Source organism: Gallinula chloropus (genome assembly GCF_964237585.1).
Source record: "Gallinula chloropus genome assembly, chromosome: 5".
Classification (NCBI taxonomy): domain Eukaryota; kingdom Metazoa; phylum Chordata; class Aves; order Gruiformes; family Rallidae; genus Gallinula; species Gallinula chloropus.
In genome coordinates this window covers 30,370,716-30,391,932 of record NC_140090.1, presented here as the reverse complement: position 1 = coordinate 30,391,932, position 21,217 = coordinate 30,370,716, and the positions used below count along the sequence as shown (strand labels likewise).

Here is a 21,217-nt window from a genome sequence, read left to right as displayed (position 1 = left end):
TCTGGCATTTAAACTAAAGAAATCCCTGCTTAGTGTGTGGGAGTCTCTGGAGAGGCCACAGATCTGCATTGCAGCTGTGGAATACGGCATCTTCTCTCTCGCTTATCAGAGATCTATGTTTCTCCTGGGAAAATTTTGCCCAAAGGATTCAGACCTTGCCAAATTTTCAACTGGATTTTGTTTGTTTATTTTAAATTTCTTTTTAAACATCTGAAACCAACAAACTTTAAAAATGCTCTAAATCTATCAACCTGAGTTAATCCCTTAAAATAAAATAATAAAAAAAATATAATTCCTTCAGGCTGCCAACTTCTAAGACTTAGTCTAAAATGGGTTTAAATGACTGAAATTCTAAACCCTGGTAAAGTGGAGTTTAATTGGAAAGAATCGATGTTTTTCTTTTCTCCTGCGGTATTGCACCTGTTTGTGGCATCTGATCCACCTGAATTTTAAAATGGTTCATAACAAACATGCATGTGTGTGCAAAATGCTTCTCTTCTGACCTTTGTGCCCACTCTGCAGTGACAGGCAACACGGGTAACAAAGGAGCAAGTAACCCAGGGCCAGCTCTGCCTCATCTCCTCCTTAGTCAGTCCTCTAGGAGAGCTTTCCCCATGTCTGTGCTCTCCTCCTTCTTCATTCATTTATCTTGCAAAAAAATCAGGGCATGGATGGAGCCAGATATTTTAGGTCCAGAACAACCTCTAATTTTTTCCAAGGTTTCTACTATGCTGAAAGGCAGAATTTTTATATGATGCTACATGGACCCTGGAGGGGTTGTCTGTCTAAAAATGCAGCTACATCTCCCTCAGCTTCAGGGGTGCTCCAAGCAAGTGGGTGGGCTGGGCTCTATAAATAGTGTGTACTAATCCGTACTCCAGTTTATAGACAGGGATGGTAGAAAACACACAGCTACAATCTATTCAGGGAATTTGTTAATATTAGAACCTCAGGGAGCAGCTCTGCTTACCTCATAGACAACCATTTGTTGGAAATATCAGTTCAATAAGCAGTTTTCTCAGCCTCAGTATCTTAGCAGTACAGGCATTACAGACAAGGATGATGTTACAGACCTGTCCAGTCCTACTGCAGAGCTTCCCCGGTGCAGAAGTGTGGTGGGTTCACAGTTATTTCTCATAGCTGCCAGTATCTAGACATCAGCAGCATGTGAAACACTTGGTGTTGGCAATCATAATGAACCCTCCAAAGTGAAGCCTCAAAAAGCTACACTTCCTGAGGACCCTCAGTCCTCTGGGTAAGACTCATACTGAACTCTAGAGTCTTTAGATGATACTCTAGTGTATCTCAGCAGTAAATATGTTTGCCCTGGAAATGGCTTCAACTGCGTATTTTGAGTGAAATCTCTTTGCTTTGGAGAGAGCTAATGATCAAACCTGGGGTCCCATGTTGTCTTCTGGTATCCTCCTGAATGGGGGTAACATACAGACCTGTCTGATGGGATGTATAGCCAAGACTGGAGAATTCTAAGTCTCTGTTTCTGGTGCCTACCCAGGGAATATGGTATTCACTGAGGAGGGATGATGGTAAAGGGGAACAACCCTCTAACATAAAGTGGATTCTGATGTTTGGACCTGTATCTAAGCTGTTGCAGAATATACAATGCCTATTGTCTTTGAAGAACTTTGCTACCTGTCTCATAACCTCAGAAAAGACTTTGGGATATTAAATAGAGAAGAATCAACCCCGCTCTCACCACATTAACTCTCTAGGAAATAAATACAGTAAAAGAGTTATACTTGTCTTAGCGGGTGTTGCTTGTTAATGCAATCTCAAATTCAGAGGTTATTGCATTTGAAGAGCTTTTCTGGAGCTATTCAGAGAATATGCATGTGATTGGGTAAATGGGTGGAATATGATTTAACGTTAAAAGATCTGGCTCTGTAACAATATGTATCCCTAAAAATATATATTTAATATTACAACCGGCTGGATGAATGTCTTGCTTTGGTAGAGCAGCATCGCGGTGCTGTACGTCTTGAAGGCAATGGCTCCATCTGAAAGACTCGGGATGTCATGACATGCTGTTTGGGGCCAGCTTGCTGCAGAGGAAAGCAAAATTCCGGGCTGGATCCAGACCCAGAGTCTCCATTCTCCCACTGCTGGGAGCACTAATTTTGCCCTGCGTGTTTGACTAGGATCGAATGGGACTGGTTTGATTTTCTTCCAGACCGGTTAGGCTTTGCCTCATTATAAACTTCACCACGTACTGTCCTTTCCCCTGCCTTATCTCCCTGTCTCTGTCAAGGGCACCGCTGGAATGCAGGACGGGTGCTTTTGCTAGGAGCTGTTCAGAGCTGAGAGGACAGGCCAAAATGCCCCTTTCTTGGGGCTTGGTGTTTCAAACAGCTTCCGCCCGCCGGGAGGGGATGGGTTGAGAACGTGTGAGAGAAAACACTGAAAAGGGAGAAAAATCACAGAAAGGGAGGGGGGGGAAAGTACAGCAAGGAAGCTAGAGACAAACTTCAAGTTGTGGATTTTTTCTCACCCAGGCTCTAATTAGGAAGCCTCTTATGAGACTGTGAAGCTGTCAGGCTGCCAAATGTCAGCATGTTTATCAGAGATCAGGCGAGTCTCCCGTCTGCGGCAGCTACAGTTTGGTGCCACAACCTCCTGGGTCCTTCCAGCGTGTGTGACTCACATTTGGCACTGGCACCTCCGGGGGCTTTGAGGCACAGTGGAGGAGCTTCCTTCTCCCTAAAGAATCCAAAAATAAACCTTTTCCTGGGATCTGACTGCTTCATCCTGGTTCTGCGCAGAGAGGGTTAACCATAGGGTGCAGAGCCCCTTCGCCAGTATGTGACTCAGATTCCCAGGGAAATCCCCAGCTTATCTGATGGAGCCTGTTAGTCTGCTAATTGAATAAGCTCCTATTAAAAGTGCAATGTTTTTTAATGACTGCTAACAAAGGGCCAGATTCTGATCTGATCTTTTAGCTTGGGATCTTTTTTTTTTTTGGGGTTTTTTTTTGCTGATGCTCCGGCCCTGCCCCTAATTGCAGCCATGCTGGGTGGGAAGGAGGCAGCCACCTCCCCAGCTTCCCAGCTCCACCGGCCTCAGCAGAGCCGGGCCTCCCTCAAGAGCGTGGAGCTCAAACCAAAGCACCAGCACTGGGGCTTTCCTGGTGCGAGTGAGATACCAACTGGGCATCAAACTCGTGTTTTAATGAGCCAAGACTTGATGAAGTGCAATAGGCAGGAAGCTTTTCATGGGGATCTTTAGGAAGAGGGAGAAGGCGACGTTGCAGCCATCAGAGGGAAGCATTTGTTGGGAGACTACCAAGGGCTCCATGTAACATAATTGCTGCAAATATCTAATACGCGATCCGAGCCGTGCCCTGAGTAATTAACTTTCCCAGTGTTGAAATCAGGTTGATTTGTTGATTCTGCATACAAGATGTTGTCTGTGTCTGCATAGGAAAAACGCTGTGTATGCCTCTGCATATGCACATTCAAACCTTAATTTTAATTAAAATTATGTGCATTATATCTAGATCTCTTGTTCTCTATGGGAATTGACTTTGGGAAGGTATTTGCCTAATAGGAAAAGAAAAAAAATGTGGTTAGCATTTAAAGTGAACTTAGCTGGGTTCCATGGTACTTCCGAAGGGAGAGTGTAACAGCTCTGGTTTCAGGCAGGCCCCAGCCACCCCAGGATGGGATTGAGCTCTCTGGCATGACCCTGTGACCACAGTTGCCTTCCTTGTCTTACCTGAAACTCCCAGTGGGTTCCCTAAGCATAGATGAGATCAGATCCATGAAAGTTTTCTAAGATAACTATAAGGAGACCTTTTTATGTTTTTTCTTGCTAGCCAGGAATGAGACCTGACAACCTTCACCCCCATGTGTCCCCACACCCACTCAGTTCCTTTGTGTGTCCCTTTTGTTTCTCTCCTAGCAAAGTTTCTATTAAAATGTGGGAGCTTCTTTTCCAAGGTCCCACATATTCACACTGAGACACCGAGCTGCTGCTTTCAAAGTTTCATAAGCAATCCCTAAAGCGGTGCTTTCCCCCCCCCCAGCCCCCCAGTAACAATAGTGATGTGTCAAAAATCTCAAGCTCCTGTTATCAGAGGCAGAGTCTGAAGCCCATTTCTCAGCCTGTTTCCTCTTCCCCGCTCCCGAGTTGTCACTTGCTGTGACAGGGCTCCATCACGCCACGACGAGCAGGCCCAACAAACAGAAAATGATTTCCAACTGGCAAACAACGCTGTTTACTTTCCAGAAAAATTGCACTTTCCCATCTGACAGCTGATCAAGGGATCTCCTGCTGCTGTCAGCATGAAGAAGTGTTTAAACACAGGGATGGAAGTTTAAACATTTTCTCATTATCACAGAATAAAAAAATAAAAAAAAATTAAAAAATAATAAAAAAATAAAGGCATTGAGCCTCTCGGACCACCTGCTGTGCCAGTAATGAAGCGGTGTCACATGACCCGCCGGTGAGGACTTTTATCTCTGCCCCAATATCATTACTGAAGTGACACCTGTCACATGACCCGCATCAGGGCTTTCATCCTGGCTCCCCAAATGCAGTTCTGGCTTGTGAGGGGGATTTGCCTGGCGCTCCCCCCCGCCTTTAAAGAGCATTGCCCGCTTGCGCCGTAACAGGCAGGGGTTTGCGAGCATTAAAGCCCGCGGATTTTTCTTGGGGATATGTAATTTGGCCAACAAACTTCCTCTGGGCTGAAGTAAAACAGAATCTTGGCCTGGGAAAGAAGTTATTTCATTTACTTCGAGATGTTTTTAAAGCAAATATTTAAGTCTGCTGTTAAACTCTCCTTACATAAAAGGGGATGTTAAAGGATTTCTCCAAAATCTCAAATTTGTTTTAAATTTTTTATTAGGTGGTGAGAAGGAACAGTTTGATGATCCTCGAGCACAATGATCTCCATTTATGTGTACTTCATAAACTCTCACCTGCTTTACCAAGGCATCCTACCCCTGCCAAGAGAAAGTCTTTTCTGGAAAAGAGGAAAGGTCAGTCTTGCACCTCTCTGCCAATGTCTGGGATTTTTTGTGAGGTCTTCAGAAGTAAGCACCTAGATTTGTGATGGGCCCACAGACACGATAGCAGTACTGAGTACTTACTCACCATTCAGTTATTGCCTCAAAACATCAAACATACAGATGTGACAGGGCATGACCACCCACATGAACTAGATGTGAGCAGGTTGGAGATAAGAGAGTCGGAACTTCTTGGCTTTTTCCTGCTCCTCCTTTCCCAGTTCCGCACTCAGCCATGCCTGCAGTCTGGTACTTCTCTGCCTGCTTCATAACCTGATTCAGCTCACTAAAGCAATGAAAAACTAACTCAGCAAAAGAGTTAATAGTTCTCTACCTGTTTAGTGAGTTAAATCAGCTCATGAAGGGCTTAGAAAAGTGCCAAAAAGCAAAAGAAAGACTGTGAAGCTTGAAGCAGGGAGGGAAATGGGGGAAGCAGGACTGCCTTTTGGGTGGCACTAGTATACAAATTCATATGTTTCCTGTTACCTACTCTTCCTGACTCCCTACAACACTGTGTCCATTTTCCCTGAGAGCTGTTGCCCCTGAGATTGTGCAGGCCAAGGGATGGAAAATCTATTGAGATCAGCACTCCCCATGTGAATAGTACTCCTGTGAGTCTCGGGGAGGAGTGGTTCTGGGGCAATTGCTCTGATCCGGCATATTTAAGGCATTAGGCCTCCAATGTTGAGCTAATGAATGGAAGACTGCTGGGTTGCAGCACATGCTTTTGCCAGGCTCTTCCTGGCTTTCCACCCCTCCAGATACAGAGCTAGAAGGTCTCATTTGACCCTTTGGCAATTTATCATAAGAGCTTTGGCCATTATGAGGTAGCAGCTATGTAAAACAGCAAAGCCATTCCCTCTGCTGCTCCAGGGCAGAAGAAATTTACAACTGATGTTCTGGATAGACACCCAGAGGAAAGTGATTCAGTTCCCATCATTAGATCCCTCATTGCCCATGCATAACAAATCCTTTCATTTAACATATGTTGAGCATTCAGTGGCTCTCAATTAGGAGCAGATATCCAACCATAGCCATCCCTGACAGGCGTTAGAGATCCTGCTTCTTCACTGCTCTTAGTTCAGCCATCTCCAAGAGTGCAAAAGGAGCACAGAACTCCCCTTGGATGACTTGGGCATCATTTACAGACGCTCTGAACATGCACATGACAGTGCAGCATAACTGGGAAGTGGAGAACCATCTTCTACCTATGCAGCCAGCCAACCCCTTCAGAAAAGTTTCTTACTTGTACCAGTTCGTAGGAGTTTTTGCAGTGCAACAGCTGGTGCCAGTGTGCTTAAAAACTACTGTTTTTCTTCTAAAAGGGTTCCAAATTCCCATCTCTCCACAAACAAACCTGCACATGGGAAGCTGACACAGAGATACACGCCTAAGTAGAACTCGATAGGATACTTTAGTCTGATCTTGCTCGTACTGCTGTGAGGTCACTGTAATATTATTCCAGATTCATTGCAGAGCAAATGAAAGACAGAAGGTCCTAATAAGGAGACAAATTTCTCTTCAGTATTGCAAAGGGAGTTCAGGCATTCACACTCACTTTGAGAGTGGCCAGTGTTTGTGAGATCTGGGCCCATGCAGTCTAGATGTGGAAAGACTTTTGGGACATAGCTTGCCTTTTCATCAAGGTAGAGAAATTTATGGATTGACATGTAACATAAGGAATACCTCCTGTCCTCTTAGCTGAGCACTGCCTGCAGGTACTCTGTGTGCTTTTTTATATAGCTAATCTATACATCCCTGCAATTATATCTATTGCAAGGGCAAAGGGGAACATAAACAGTTGTGCTGCTTCTCTGCCCAGATCTGCAGCATTTGGTTAGCAAACAATGGACTGAGATGGGGCTGAAGACGTAGCTTACTTACACTAAAATGTCACCTTCCAGCTCTTTCTATGACTGCCACTCATCTCTCTGGTGTTTTTCATGACTGGTTTTGTTTCAGTGCCTCAATGCTCTGCATAATTCTGGCTCAGAGAAGTTATCCCAGTCATGCCAGTGACACTACTCAGATGAGTAAGAAATATTCAAGGTTTGTATGGTGGCACCTTAGTGACTTTTCTTTGTCTTCCTTTTCTTCCTGGATCTGCTGTGAAGCTACACTAGAAAAAGTATCCCAGAAAACTGATGTTTTGGAGTGGAGTAGTACATGAACACATTGAGTTACTTGCTTTCCCAATTCTTCCAGGAAGAATTCTACAAGAAATTTCCCAGTAACTGTAGTTGGGAAAAAGCTCTCAGATTTCCCTATGTATCCTCATCAGCACTCACCTCAGCTTAGCTTTCCTTCTCATAGCCTGTCAGCAGCCCTGAGATCAAGGAGATTAAAACACCCTGGTAACTCATTAATGAGCCAGGACTCTTTGCAACAGCTGGACCAAACATGGGCGGTGTTTGGCTGCATCTTAATTCTTGCCCATCTTCCCTCTGCTCATCAACACCTGCACACATTTGGGACCCAGTATAAGGAGACCCCTGAATTCAGCTCTAAGCAACCAGTCTGCAATGCATGTGTCTAATGCTCTGCTGGTGTGAAACCAGTATGCTGGTAATCCTGTTAGTAATGGCAGAAGCTCCCTCTAGGAAATTATAACAAATAGTCTTAAACAATTCCTTTTGTTGACAACTTTATCCAAGAAACCATCTTCCCTGGAGACTTCTCTCAACTTTTGACTAATCCCCTCCTTCCCTCAGGAGCTCTTTTGTTGAAGGAGATTGTAGGCAAACCCCAGGAATGACAGGTCTCTGTAAGCCTTGGATCAGCCTCTACATTCTTTCAATTGTCAGTCCCCATCTGTCCTGTTTGTACATCGATCTTCTGGTCCAGGGATCTCTCTATTAAATGACACATGGCTGAGTTTATTCTGCAAGTCCGGTGTCCAGACTGTGCTGTTACATCTTCGTTGCCAAGTCAATCTTTCTGACATTGCTTTCTGAGAAACAAAGGGCCCGACATCTGCGCAATTCCCTTCTCTTCTACTGAAAGGTGATTTTTTAAAAACCACCCACCCCACCCACCCCTGACCGAAGTCTGTCCTTGTTTCCTGCTCCCAAAGATTTTTCTTCATTTTGTTAAAATCAAGAGTTATTTCAGAGGTCCTTGGTATAATGGAGGGGAGAATCTGCCCTCTCTTGCAAAGGAATTCTGTTAGGACTCAAAAGGAAAAATAAGTCCTGTCTACAAATATTCCACAGGGCTAATGACTTCAGCTGCTTTTCTTAAGAGTTGAATTAAAACAAGCGCTAATTTTCCTGTAGATTCAACTACATTTAGCTAGTACAGTAGCACATGAATTTAAGAGGCACTGCATTATTTATCTGTGTTTTGAGAGGCAGCTTGCAGACAGAAGCAGATTCCCAGGATCCATACGTTCCTTCTCAGCAGGTAAAGAGGTGGAATAGGGTAGAAAATGGATGGAGTGTTGGCATGGAATGTATATCACCCTGGGATAGATGCCTGGCACTCTCTCTTCCCATCCCAAAACTAGAAGGAAACACAAGGAAGAGACTGTGATGATGTTTTGTCCCTGGCTGCACCTCTCAGGGCTCATGGATTCATGATTGAGCCTGGTATGTTTAGATTTTTGGTTTTGTCTATTTTTATAACTTAAGCCAGGTTGGCCAGTGAAGGAGGGCTGGCCAGTTTCATTATGTTCCCAGGAAATTCCATTCTCTCATGTGCCAGCGTGAGGCTGTTGTGCTTTAGATGCCTATCTACTTCTGATTAGATTTCAGAAAGCATACAAAACCCCCTGCTTGCCATTGGTTGCCTATTAAAATGAGAAAAAAATAATTTCTGTTTCATTTATAACCTTGCTTGCATGTCAGAATCCAGATGCCTTTAAAACAATATATATAGTTAATAATATTAGCACCATGACTTATAGAATGCTTTCCTGTAATGAAGCGCAGAAGAAAACTTGAGTTGACATTTAAGCTTGTTTAGCATGTTTTGTAAGGTTAACATAAAAAAAAAAGTTTAGAGGTTTAGAGTATTTCTTACTATTTTCATGGCTTCACTATTTTAAATTATGTATTTGTGAAATAGTCTCAAAATCTGTTAAAACTGGCCAAATCCACATTCATTGAACACTGAAGCATGAATGCCCTCCTCAAGAGAGTTGTCTTGGAGGCCTTAGTGGAACTGACAACCAGCTTTTTTGGCAGGATTAGTTCCTCTCTGATCACACAGAAAGGGAACAGCCACCCTGCCTGCACTTAGCTGAGCAGGTGAGCAGGGAATGTATTCAGACTGCCTCCAAAACTCAATCTGGTCACAGGGCTGGCAGTGTCAGGTCCTCCCCAAAAGGACTTGGGGCTGTCCTGTCTGCCTGCTGTTGTCTACATGATGAGGGCAGATGGAGTGGAGAGAGACCGAGACCAGGCACTGAGTGCCAGGACCTGACCCCATAGCAGGTATAGGCCATCTACATGCATTTGAAAGTGCAGACAGGCAGTTGAGGTTTGCACTGCTGTCACAGCTAGGTTGCCTCTTAGCTTGGCAGACAATAAGACAGTCAAAGTAATTTGGCCTCGAGATGGATTTCCAGGTCTGCCCTGCAAACACAGACCCAGCCAGTGACACTGATGGGACACATGCTGTTAACAAATGCACAAAGTAAACAAAGAGGCAGGATATCATAAAAAGGGGTATTTTCCAGTAATTTCTTTCAATAGCAATGATTGTACGTGATCTTTTGGTCTTCTGTAACAAAAAGGAGATGGAAAATGTTGATACTGAAGCATCATTTTGAGGTGCGTCACATTAAAATAGCAATTAATTAAAGCCAAGTATGTCAGGGGCTATGGCAGTTTTGCTTAGCACTGCTCAGGTTCCACTGTGTGTGAAATCAAGTGAGCTATAACATAGGAACTCAACAGACAAGGACAAAGGTGAGCAAAGCAATTTTGTCAGTTTAAGCAATGGGGAAATGAAGCAATATTTTGACTGTGGGGAGGCATCAGTGGAAAGGGCACTGATCTGAGGCTTGGGAATCTGATGAAACCAACCCAAACTTCCCACTGAGCACTGTGCGTTTGGGGTCATTGGCTTGCTGATTTCTTCTCTCTGAATGTGAGATTTCCCACTTTGTCCTCAGCCTGAGATGTGGTCCAGCCCTGAGTTGGTTGGTTCTGTTTTCCCACCCTGAATACACAAAGGAATTCATGTGCTAAGGCAGCAGCTTTAACAGTGGCAACTACAGGCTTACCCAAGAATTACTCAGTCATTCCTCCTCTCTACCAAAACTTGCTTGAACCTTCTGAGAGATGGCCTCTTCTGTAAGAAGCAAACACGTCACAGATTTCAGGTTGCAGTCTCACTCCTGGAACTGTGAGTGCTGATTGTCCTGTGGAAAAATCAGGTTAAAGACAAAGCTGCACAATGGTCCTTTTCCTTCACTGTGCTGCTTTCCTAATGCTCCTGTGACATTAGCCACAACAATACAAACTAATTCAGGATCCTATTTTTCACAGCTCTGTTCCTTCTGATTTTTTTGGACAACGATCCCTTTAATGTAGGCCCCCTTCTCTAGAAATCTCATGCACGGTTTCCTTTCTTTTTTTCTTTTTTCTTGGAGCAACCAGCAAAATACTATCTGGTAGAATAGTGGTAGGAATGCAACCCACTAATCAAAAGGATTCAAATGGATCTACGCACTGCCAAGCGCTCTCCTTCCCACCCAGTGGAGGGGGGAACTAAAAGAGAAAGAAAAAAGAGATAGAGCGAAGGCACGGAGCTTCTCTCCTTCAGCAATCTCACAAATGCAAAACCTTCCACTCCAGTGACTCCTCATTAACTTACCAAATCTGACAGTCTAATTATCGGAGCTGCTTCACGCTTAGAATAAATAAATACTAAAGTGGGTGTTTAAAGAAATTGAGCAGTGAAATTCAGTCATCTAGACAGTCAATAGAGAGTTTATTTTAAATTTTTATATTCTTATGTATTTATATCATTTTAGGAAAGATAATGAGATAGTTGTCTTTCAGGCTAATTGAGTTCCTAGGCTCATGGTTGCTTGCTGTCACAATGGCAAACTTAGCTTTAACTTTTGTGCCTTAGAAATCTGATCACTACATCCCCATTTGCTCTTTTCTGCTGGTAACCGGGTGAAGGCAAAAGTGCACCTGAGGATGGGAAACGACTACGGGAGTTCCCATCTGGATGTCTTTCACTGCAAACAAGACAACTAAATCTTCTCAGATTTGCATTTAAGAGTGTTAAAGGGAAAGGGGAAGTCAAAGAAACCTCAGCTGTAACTTGCAATTAGACAAAATACAGAAAAATGTCTGCTAACCTCTGATGCAATAGCGTCTGCTTCCATGAAGGCTATTAACAGCACAGCCCCCGCCACCCCACCTCCCACAAGAGCAGTTCGTCTCCCTGAACAATAAGACCTTTATAGAGATTCTTTGGCCTGAGATCAATGCGAGTCAGAGCATTTGATCCATGTCTGTGGGACTTTGTTTCCACAAGTCATGTGGGCCAAACTTTGCGCTGGTTGTGTTTTGCTTGCTCCCCAGCTCGTGCTCTTGCAAAAGCACAACTGGTGCAAAGTTTGGCCCCTTCTGACAAGCTGAACAGCAGGATGTTTTAGGAGAAACAGAATAGTGTCCTCACCACGTGGCACACTGGTTTTGCATTGCTGGGGAGAGGTAACAGAGACCAACCGTACCCAAAAGGAGCAAGTCCCTCTAGTCTAGGATCACATCTGCACAAGACTCAATCCTCCTCATGCAGCACAGACTGGACTTGATGACTGCCATGGCAATGGTATGGCCAGGGTTGAATGTCTCCAGAACTGTGAGAAAGCTCTATACTGAGCCTAGACATCAGTGCGGAGGGGACCTGAGGTGCCAGCTCTGGCTATCCTGGCCCGTGAGCCTGGGTTGTTTGGCCAGAGCTCCTCTTGCAGTATGTTTTCTTGGGATCACACTGGTGCTAACCATGAATCTCACTGCTCACCCTCCCTGCTTGCAAGCCTGCTCAAAAGCATTCAAGGGCAAAAGAGAGGGAAAATAAACCAAATCTATAACTAAGAATAATAAGCTGCAATTGTTACTGTGCCTGACCTGTCTGACAGCAGAGTGAGATACCTTCTCAGGAGGCCCTTTGCACTTCAGGACTGACACCGAGTTGAGAGCACAGCTCACGCTTTCTTGATTCAAGGATCTCATCTTTCTTCCAGGAGTGATTAATTGGACAGAAAACATTCTGCTTTAGCGGGTGGCAAAGGGTTAGACTGAAGTTTTATCAGAGCTGCTGTAGCGCAGGGCTGCACTGCACAAAGATAATTGTCTCAGGATTGGCTTAGGCCAGAAAAAGGACAGCAAATGCTCCAGCTTTACAAAAGGTCATCTCTGCTACCCCTTAGGCTACTAGCCACAATAGAAGGAAACTGCAGAATCCCCTGCTCCTCTTCTCTGTGGCTACATCCAGAGGTGCTGGTGACACATGTAGAATTAAGGCCACCAAGACAACGAGTGGGATTTCAACCTAAGCCTTAGCAGCCCCTTCTAGCCCTAGAGGCACAGGAGCAAGAAGCTGCAGGAGAGTCCCATCTGTGGACCATCCCCTCTCAGAAAGTCTTCCTCTCTTACAACGCGGGTGACTTTTTTCCTAGCACGTTGCATGCAGATGAGCATAAGCAACAGCAACCTGTTCCCCTCTGCAGGGGCTGACCACCAGGAAGCAAAGAGCCCCGTGCTCCCTCTCTCCTTCCCCAGGGGCAGCAAGCAGCCTCTAGCCATTAGCATTCCCTTCGGTAATCAGAAACATGCCATTTGGGGGGGGTAATTATCTTAGAAACACCGATTTCTCCAATTATTTTTTCCCAGGAATTGTCCTTTGATAAACATCCTCTAGCTTCCAGCTTGCCATAGCAACTTATGGAAAGGACAGTTATGGATACAATTATTTCATAAAAATAGAAGATAATTTCTTACAGGAACCTTCTATTTTTTCAAATGTTGTTTCACTCTTAATTTCTCACACACCTTGGGATCAACCCCCTCCTTCTTTCACCTTTCATATCCAGCTCATTCTTTAACTCTTCTGTTTTAACTTTCTCCTTCAGAGGATGGGCATTAATAGCCAGCATCCTGTAGAATGTAGCTAAAATATGCACTGTGTTATCCTAGCAACAAGAATTTTTAAATTATATAGTTAAATTCCAAAATAGTGTGATGCCAAAGTGACACAAGAGAACAAATGTCACACACTATTATGGCAAGAGGGATGGCTAAATGGGGAATTATTCAGAATTGCCTAATTTTTACAGGCTTAATGAGTCACTCATGAATATGGTCTTGCATGATCATACTGTACTTGTCTCAGCCCTGTGCACTTTGATTCTGCTCCCAACACGTTGGTTGCTATGATAACACCACACAGTTTCCTGTCCACAAGGTACTTCTCACCACAATATGGGGGATAATAAATATGGGATGGTGCATAAACCCAAGTGAAATGAATCTGTCCCCTCTCTGGCAGCGTGTCGGAGAGATTGACACATTATGCCAATCTGTTTTCTCATTCCTTCTATTTCTCCTCACTCCTTTTCTCTCACACTGTCTGTCTCTGTACCTGTTTTTTTCCACACTCTCTCTCTCTCTCTTGGCACTGACACTTTCATCTTCTCCCTTGGGGATTGGAGATGTCACTGCGGGAAGTGCTTGTCCGCCTCTCCGGCAGCAGCAGAGCCCTGTGGCTTTGACAAACCTCATTTAATTGGGAGGAAGCCAGGAGGGTTTGAAAGAACTGAAACATCCACGAAACTCCTTTTATCAGGCATAATTTAAACTCTGCATGGAAAAAACCCTATATGTATAAAGAAAAGTCAACTTCCCTCCTGCTGTGTGTGCTCCCCTCCTCCCCCCCCGGCACAGGCAGGCTCCTGCGAGATTCCATCTTTTCATTTTTCTAAAAGTGTCAAAGTAGATTTGTGCTCTGTGGCTGGGTGAACAGAAAAGGAATGCAGATGTCTCTCACTCATGCACACACACACACACAGAGCACCTTCTGAAGGGCAGCGGTTTGGGAGAGACACTGGCTGACTGCTCCTTGGGATGTGTCGCAGGAGCCAGAAATTAGGTTTTCAAATAGCTTGACAACACAGCCCAAGAAGGCTTCCTCTTAATTGCCCCTATCTTAAAAAAACCCACCACCACCAGCAAACTAACTAGTGTAGCGGGTGCCCAGGAGGCAGCAGGGAATGCAGGAGCTCTCCGGCTTGGTACCCAGTAGGAGGGGGAGCTCTTCTTAGTGAGGAGCAGAACCTGTAGCTTGAGAGACCCTGTATTTATTGCCAGCTCAGGGCAGGAGAGGCAGATCTGTGTGTATGCAGCTGTGTGCTTGAGAAGGGGGCAAGGGAAGAAGAAAATAAAGCAGGTAAAGCTGAGGCAGTACTGGTGCGACAGGGTTTGAGGAACAGCTGTTGTCTCTGAACATCAAAAGGGATCAGTCCGAGGGAATTGGGGCTAGCACATCATGCTGAGCAGCTGGGAATTCGGGACATCAGGAGGGACCAGCATGTGAGTTACACTGAATACACAGTGTGAGCCAGCCCGAGGGAAAGCTCTGGGCCCCTGGGGTTACAGGATGGAGGAGAAGCAACCTGTCCAAGCACATACACCTCTGCTTTATAAATGCACTGTGCTGGCAGCCCATCCAGGTCCCCTTCTAGTATTAGCACTGTGGTCAAGCGGAAGGAAACATAAAAAAAAGCTGTCACATTTGCAACGGGATGTAAACTTTGCAGCCTACAGGAGAGGGGAGGGAGGGCAGGCAGAAAGGAGAGAGATGTCTGGGTGAATGGCAGAGACTTTCAAAGTACAGGAGAAACTCATAGTAAATGGTGTATCAGGTAGCTCTTTCTTGGTGGTAGGAAATCAAGCTAACTTACCAGCAGGAACCTGATAGAGCTGAGGAGGCAGACAGCTGAAGTAGCCATGAAGAAGCGCATCTTGTGCAGAGATCCGGCCTTGAGGGAAGGCTGTAAGCATCTTAGAGGCCAAATCCTCTGCTGCTGGCACCCTGCTCAGCCTAGGAGAACAGAAGAAAAAATAGCATAGCAGGTGAGCACAAGTAATAAAGCTGGAACCAAACCTCGGCCCAGCCCTTCTCAGAGCTTGAGGCAGAGATAGTGGAGGGACACAGGGGAGCTGGATAAATCCACCCCAGCTATATAGCTTTCCAGGGCATTTGCCTTTCCATGTGAGTTTGATTATATTGGAATGTATGCATCCATGCTTTCAGCTCAAACTCATGTTTTCAGAGGAATTTTGAAAAGAAATTGTTATTAGCAAAAAAAAAAAAAAAGCAAAAAAAAATTGTTAGTAAAAGGGAAAATGCTGCTATAGGAGATGATATTTTACGTGTTGTGTCTGGAATATCTTGGTGCTACCAGTTTACATTCACAATATAAGTGCACAAAATAACCTGACTGGCCCACTGAGCAGATCAGAGGTCAAAGCTAAAACACTAAAGACAATACCACTTCCTCTTTCCTTCCTCTAGTATCAGTAGTGCAGCTAGCTGTAAAATGTGTTGGGGATTCATGGAGATGAGCTTGTTCTCAGGATGAGTGCTTAAAATAGATGTAATACACACATGCTCCATGTCGAGCAGATACCAATGCCAAGTGGTTACTTTCTAGAGAAGCACACAGCTGGGGACAAGGAAGTGGAAGAGAGAAAACAAACCAACAAGGAAACAAATAAAAATAGTCATTTAGTTTTACAGCTTTTACTTTGTTTGTTTGTTCTGATCATGTTTCAACATCAGGAGGCCCATTGGAGCATGGCCTGTTGTGCTTCCTCCCTTGGCCCCCACTGGTGCTTCCCCCCAAGTGACATCAGGTGTGGGATCCCCCTGCCCCTGCACTCCCCCTCCCTACAGAGGACATTTGACTTCCTGACATTTTTGTTTTGAGGAGATAAAATATATAAGAAAAAAGAGAGAGAAAAACCAGAGAGATCCTGAGAAACAAACCTATGAAAGGCTCCTGACCTCACTGTGGTAGGTAACTGCTGAATTCTCATCTCCAGCAAAATGGTTTGAGCCCCGTCTGCCTTGGGGAGCAGGGATGGGACAGTCTGCTTGCTAGAGCTGCACCACAGGCTGCCCCTGTGGTCTTACCAGAGACCTTCTGCCCCATTGGTCCCTGCTACTACCGACTCCCACACTGGACAGCAACATGAATCAGTGCTTCCCACCATGGCTCTGGGTTCCTGGTGGTGGCCAAGCTCTGCACAGAGCTCCCCTTTGATTTCTTAATTGGCCATGGAGAGTCACGGCTGAGCAGTCCGTATGAAGCAGCTCTTTCCTTCCCAAGAGCCAAATATGCCAAGGCGGTTGTTTGGCCATCACAGCATAAGGACTCTGTAACACAGAGGTGGAGTTGCCCACATGCAGCCCAGAGCTCTGCTGCAGAGGTACTGGGAGAGCCAGTCAGTATGGGGCTGTGATGGGGCCTGTCAGGGGATTATGGCCAAAAAGCAGAAGTGCAGTACAGCAGAGCTGTAAGGGAAATAGTTATTTCTTTGTTCACGCTGAGAGAGGATTTGTTCTGTTCCAGGCCCTGTGTTACCTGGGTTTGGGATATGCTGATCTTTGTGTGTTCCTGAAGATGTGCATGACAATGGCTGCCATTTCAGCAACCTGTGCTTTGCTGAATACTTTAGTGTGTTTGTTCAGACTTTCAGAACAGCGTTTGGGAAACCCAGCCACACTTCCCTCCAAGCAGGGCTGGATCCCAGTGATGAGCTGAACTGTTAACGAACAGCAGTGATGAAAACTGGCCTTATGTCCTCAAAGAATATTTGATTGATCTGTGCATGAACACAAGCTGGTGTATAAATCCTGTCTAGTCTTTTCCTACAGATCTATAGAACCTGTTGTGTGCCTCAAAATCAGTATTGGGGGGGATTCAGTTTTAATAATTCTCTGAGCTAGGTTAGGGCACTTTGCCCTAATTTCTTGCACTGATAGGTATAAGTGCATATACATGTACACACACACATTGTGTGTGTGTGTGTGTGTGTGTGTGTGTACATGTATATGTCTGAAAAAGACTCCATTCTCCTAGCACATTGGGGAGTGATTGGGTGATGGTGGTGGGCCTGGTCAAGCTGAGGTATCTAGCCCCAGCTCCAGCCTCGCAGCTTTTTGCCACTGAAGAATGTGCATTTTCCCCTTCTAACTAATCACGAGATTATTACATTGTCTTGTAAAAATGCTGCCCTAGCACATCTTTCTTACCACTGTTGAGCAATGTTCCTGCAGTCTGTTTCTAGAAATGGAACCTGGGACAGTGCAAAGTCCGTCTTCAGTCTGAGCAAAGAGGGCCTGGGAAAGTGTGACTTTCTGAATCAAACTGTGTCCTGCAAAAAGCTGCACGTAATGTCACCGAGTCACTGCTTATCTGAGAATAATCACTACTCCTCTGAGAATAATAAACCCACTACGTGCCTGCCTCTACTACAATCTCTTGAAATCAGTTGCTTAACTGACCTTAGATCTGCTTGTTACTGCAGAGCCACCCCGCTCTTCCCCCGCTTGCCAAAAGAGCTCATTTCAAGTGAAATGATTGCATAAAGAAACAAATAAACCCAGAGGCCGTTTTGGCATTGCCGTTATAGGCAGCTTACCTGTCACAGATAACTCCCAGTCTCTGAGGTCTCCTGGAAGCAACCAGTTCTAGAAAGTGTAATATGCAATCACAGGATTAAATGAATATCAAGCCAAAAACCATTCTTTGGGCCCTTACAAAAAATGTGTGCTCAGAATTTCAAAGGGCCTTATAGAATCTGTCATCTTAGTATTTATAAATATACATTATTGCTACAGGACTCGAGTGCCAGCATTGATGTTAATAAGGCTGCTCCAGTTCTGTGACCCTCTCCTTTCATACATCTGTGAACGTAGGCCTTGGGCCTCCTTCTGCTACAGTGCAAGTCTTAGCTTTGACTTTAAAAGCGGCGCCAGTCCCTAAAGCCTTCCCATGAAAGAAGCAGAAAGACAGTTTGCAGGCCTGAATCTCAGCAATTGTCTTGGCTTACCAAAGGGCTGCTGAGCTTCATGTACTGCCCTGTGGGCATACGGGGCTCTTCTGCATGGATCTGGCAGAAAGGCTGAGGACAGAGTAAAGGTACTTGTTGGTCCCACTCTCTCCTTGCCCACTGCTCTTGTTGTCAATCCCTCACTAAGTTTGTGCTTGTCAAGGTAACCATTTTGATGCACACTTTGTACTTACTGATTCAAACATCTCTACCAGACTGGAACTTTGCAGTGTTTGCAGTTTTGGGAAGGCTGTGTTGTTGCCATTTGTCAAGGATGCATTTCTAAACATTATGGAAAATGCAGAGGGATACATTCCTCAAATGTTTTCTTATGGAGCATGAATTTTCTCAGGCTTAGATATGAAGGAATGGCTGAAGCCTGGAAGATTTTCTTCTTAGAGCTGATAAACAGAGACATCTTGCATCAGAAAGGCTGTAACTTCTACCCAGCTACATTTCTTTCAGCATCATTTCTGACAGCAGAGATGAACTGTGCTCTAGCAGGAAAGGTGGTGTAAATCTCTCCTCCAGCCCAGCCTGGACAAGTATTCCTGTGAGACCACCAGGATGAAAGCACCACTGGTCTGTTGCCAGTAAACTTGGAGCTTGGCTGGGACTTCTGCTGCCCTGTCGGAGAGCATCTGCCCTCCCTTCCTCCCCGGGAGCACCAGCCACATCATTCAGGGACAGAAGCTGTTGGCTGTGGGCAGGGAGAGCAGGAGTCGCCTCTGCCTTTGCCTGTGTGGCCATTTCCACAGTGCCAGGCTGTGATCTCGCTCACTCAGTGCCGGACTTGATGCAGAGACAATTTGAATAAGTGCAAATGACTGAACTTCCAGCACTTAACCTTTTCCAGCAGAAATCTCTCACCATTAAGCCAGGCAAGCAGGTTGTTAAACCTGTCTGTCACAGGGTAACAGTTCACAACTGAAGTGTTCTCCTGCACCCAAATACTAAGGTAATTGCTAAAGCAGTAAATGGCAGTATAACCTGGGATGGGATTCATGACTCTTTAGATGCCAGAGCACTGGAATTATCGCCAATATGTAAAAGTTATATGTTAGTAACTTGGATAGCCCCTTCCCAAATCCGTCACTGAGATTAACTCTGGCAGAACATTCCTCTTGGATCACTAATAACATTTTCTCTGGATCCTCTTTCCTTCATTTTGCCCCCTTGACTGTAATAAAAGTGTAGAAATAAATCGTCCATGCTGAGGAGAGATGTAAAGTTTCCAGGAAGACTAGCAGAAAACCAATTTAACAAATGGTTTAGAAAGGCATAGGATTTTTTTGTACGAGGTAGAAATTTTTACCTCTTCACAGAGCTGGCCAAAAACTTTCAGATGTTGTAACTTTCTGCCAGAAAATTTTGATTTGTGAGATGGAACCATTCCATGACAATATATCAGTTTCCTTTAATATTTAATAAAAATGTCAAGATGGCTTAAATATTGTATTTTAACTCTACTGCAATATTTTAATGTTAGTGTTCTTTAATGAGTTTAACATAAAAGTTAAAATATGAATGTTTGGTTAATAACAGAAGGGCAAAATGTTTCCGTGATACCCAACTGCAATGTCACACTGGTCTTGTGGAGTGCATTTTCAGGGTTAACACTTCAAAGAAGAAACAGGGTTTTTCTTTACATTACAGATAGAAATATCAGCTTGCTTACTGGCAACTGGGAGGAGTACCTGAACTATAGTCCTTGCTGCCTCAAGCAAGCCTCTTGACTTAAATCTATCATCTATATAATGTTGAGATTAATAATTATCTGCAAGGGGTAGTGTAAGAGCTAGTGAGCCAACTACCACTGTCCCTGTCCAAACACATCTCTCTGGAGAATTCTGCTTGAGTGAGGGCTGCCAGACTTGCCACTTTGAGTATATAGAGCTTTGATTATAAATGGAAGATATGGGTAAGAAAACAGTGTGTCTCTGCTCAAGGATTTAATGCAGTTAACTAATCCACTTTAAATCAGTTCAGATTAATCTCCTGACTGACCCCATATAGACAAACCCTTAGAGAATGCCGAGGCCCCATTGTGTCGAGCAGGGTAAGAACAGAGCAGTAAATATTTTCCCTACTGTAAGATTAAGACCAATCTAAAACTGAAAAACAACGTAATTAGCAGCTGCTTCAAGGTAAGAGATAAAGAATATTTGGATATAATTCCAAAAAGTGGATGAACTGCTGATTTAATCGTCTTGCAATGAGTATCTAACATAAAGTGATGGGATTGTGTAGGGCTGATTGGCTTTTTCAGAGCAGATCTGAAAGGTGCCTTGGGTTTATTTTCGATCCATATGCAAGGCAGTGTGTGCTAATGAGGAAATACCTTCTTATATGAAAACCCAGGTGGAAGTGGCTAATGAACTGATAATGAGGCAAGCAAGCCAGAGGACAAAAGTTAAACTTTCCTAATTGATGAAGAAAGAGAAAGGATGCCAAGTGCCGCCGAACGAAGGTGCTGGGGTTGCAGGCTCGCAGAGAAAATGTCTCTCATTAGTGAAACCTCTGTGGCTGCAGGACAGCCGCATTGCTCTGTCTGTCTGTCTGTGTGGCAGGCTGGAAGCTGCAGCCTGTGCCCGGTGCCAGGCAGATAGGAAGTTTCCCTGCAGCCCGGCCAGCCTGTACTGCACATTAGTTACAGCGCTGCTCTTCCCTTCAGGATCAAAGCCGCATGCAGTTTATGATGACAATAAAAAATTTCATCGTTTTAGAATTCACTTTCCAGCCACCCCATTTGTTAAATGAAGCATCAGCATAAAAAGTGAGATAAAAAAGCAAAAAAAGGCGGGGTGGGGGGAGCACTCGGCGTGCAGACTTCATCTCCAGTCTCAGAACTGCCACCTGAAGTTTGCGGTCCAGAGCATGCTGCTTGTTGCCTCCATCTGCTGGGGGCATTTCGGAAACGCAACTGAGACTGGAAACCTGTACTCGGGAGCAGAAGCAGGCTCTGGAAAGCTTCTAAATCTCATTCAGCACAGCAAAGCCTGCAGATAGGCGAAAAACTAGGCTTCATTTAAAAGTCACCGTTGCATCTGAAAAAGCCGGGTGTGCCACCTGGGTCTGCTCAGCGCGATGGTACAGCCTGCCACAGGAGACTTC

At 44.7% G+C, this 21,217-nt stretch overlaps 1 protein-coding gene across 1 annotated transcript in view; it reads right to left on the bottom strand.

The window, feature by feature from the left end:
* Positions 1-10,279: 10,279 nt before the first annotated feature.
* Positions 10,280-21,217, bottom strand: part of CDK15 (cyclin dependent kinase 15) — a gene marked incomplete at both ends in the record, with an annotated part of 33,023 nt that continues 22,085 nt past the window's right edge. The window contains 3 exons of the mRNA XM_084264563.1: positions 10,280-10,389; positions 14,947-15,086; positions 17,693-17,741. Coding sequence (XP_084120689.1) covers positions 10,280-10,389; positions 14,947-15,086; positions 17,693-17,741 — 299 coding nt within the window. The remainder of the gene's footprint in view (positions 10,390-14,946; positions 15,087-17,692; positions 17,742-21,217) is intronic.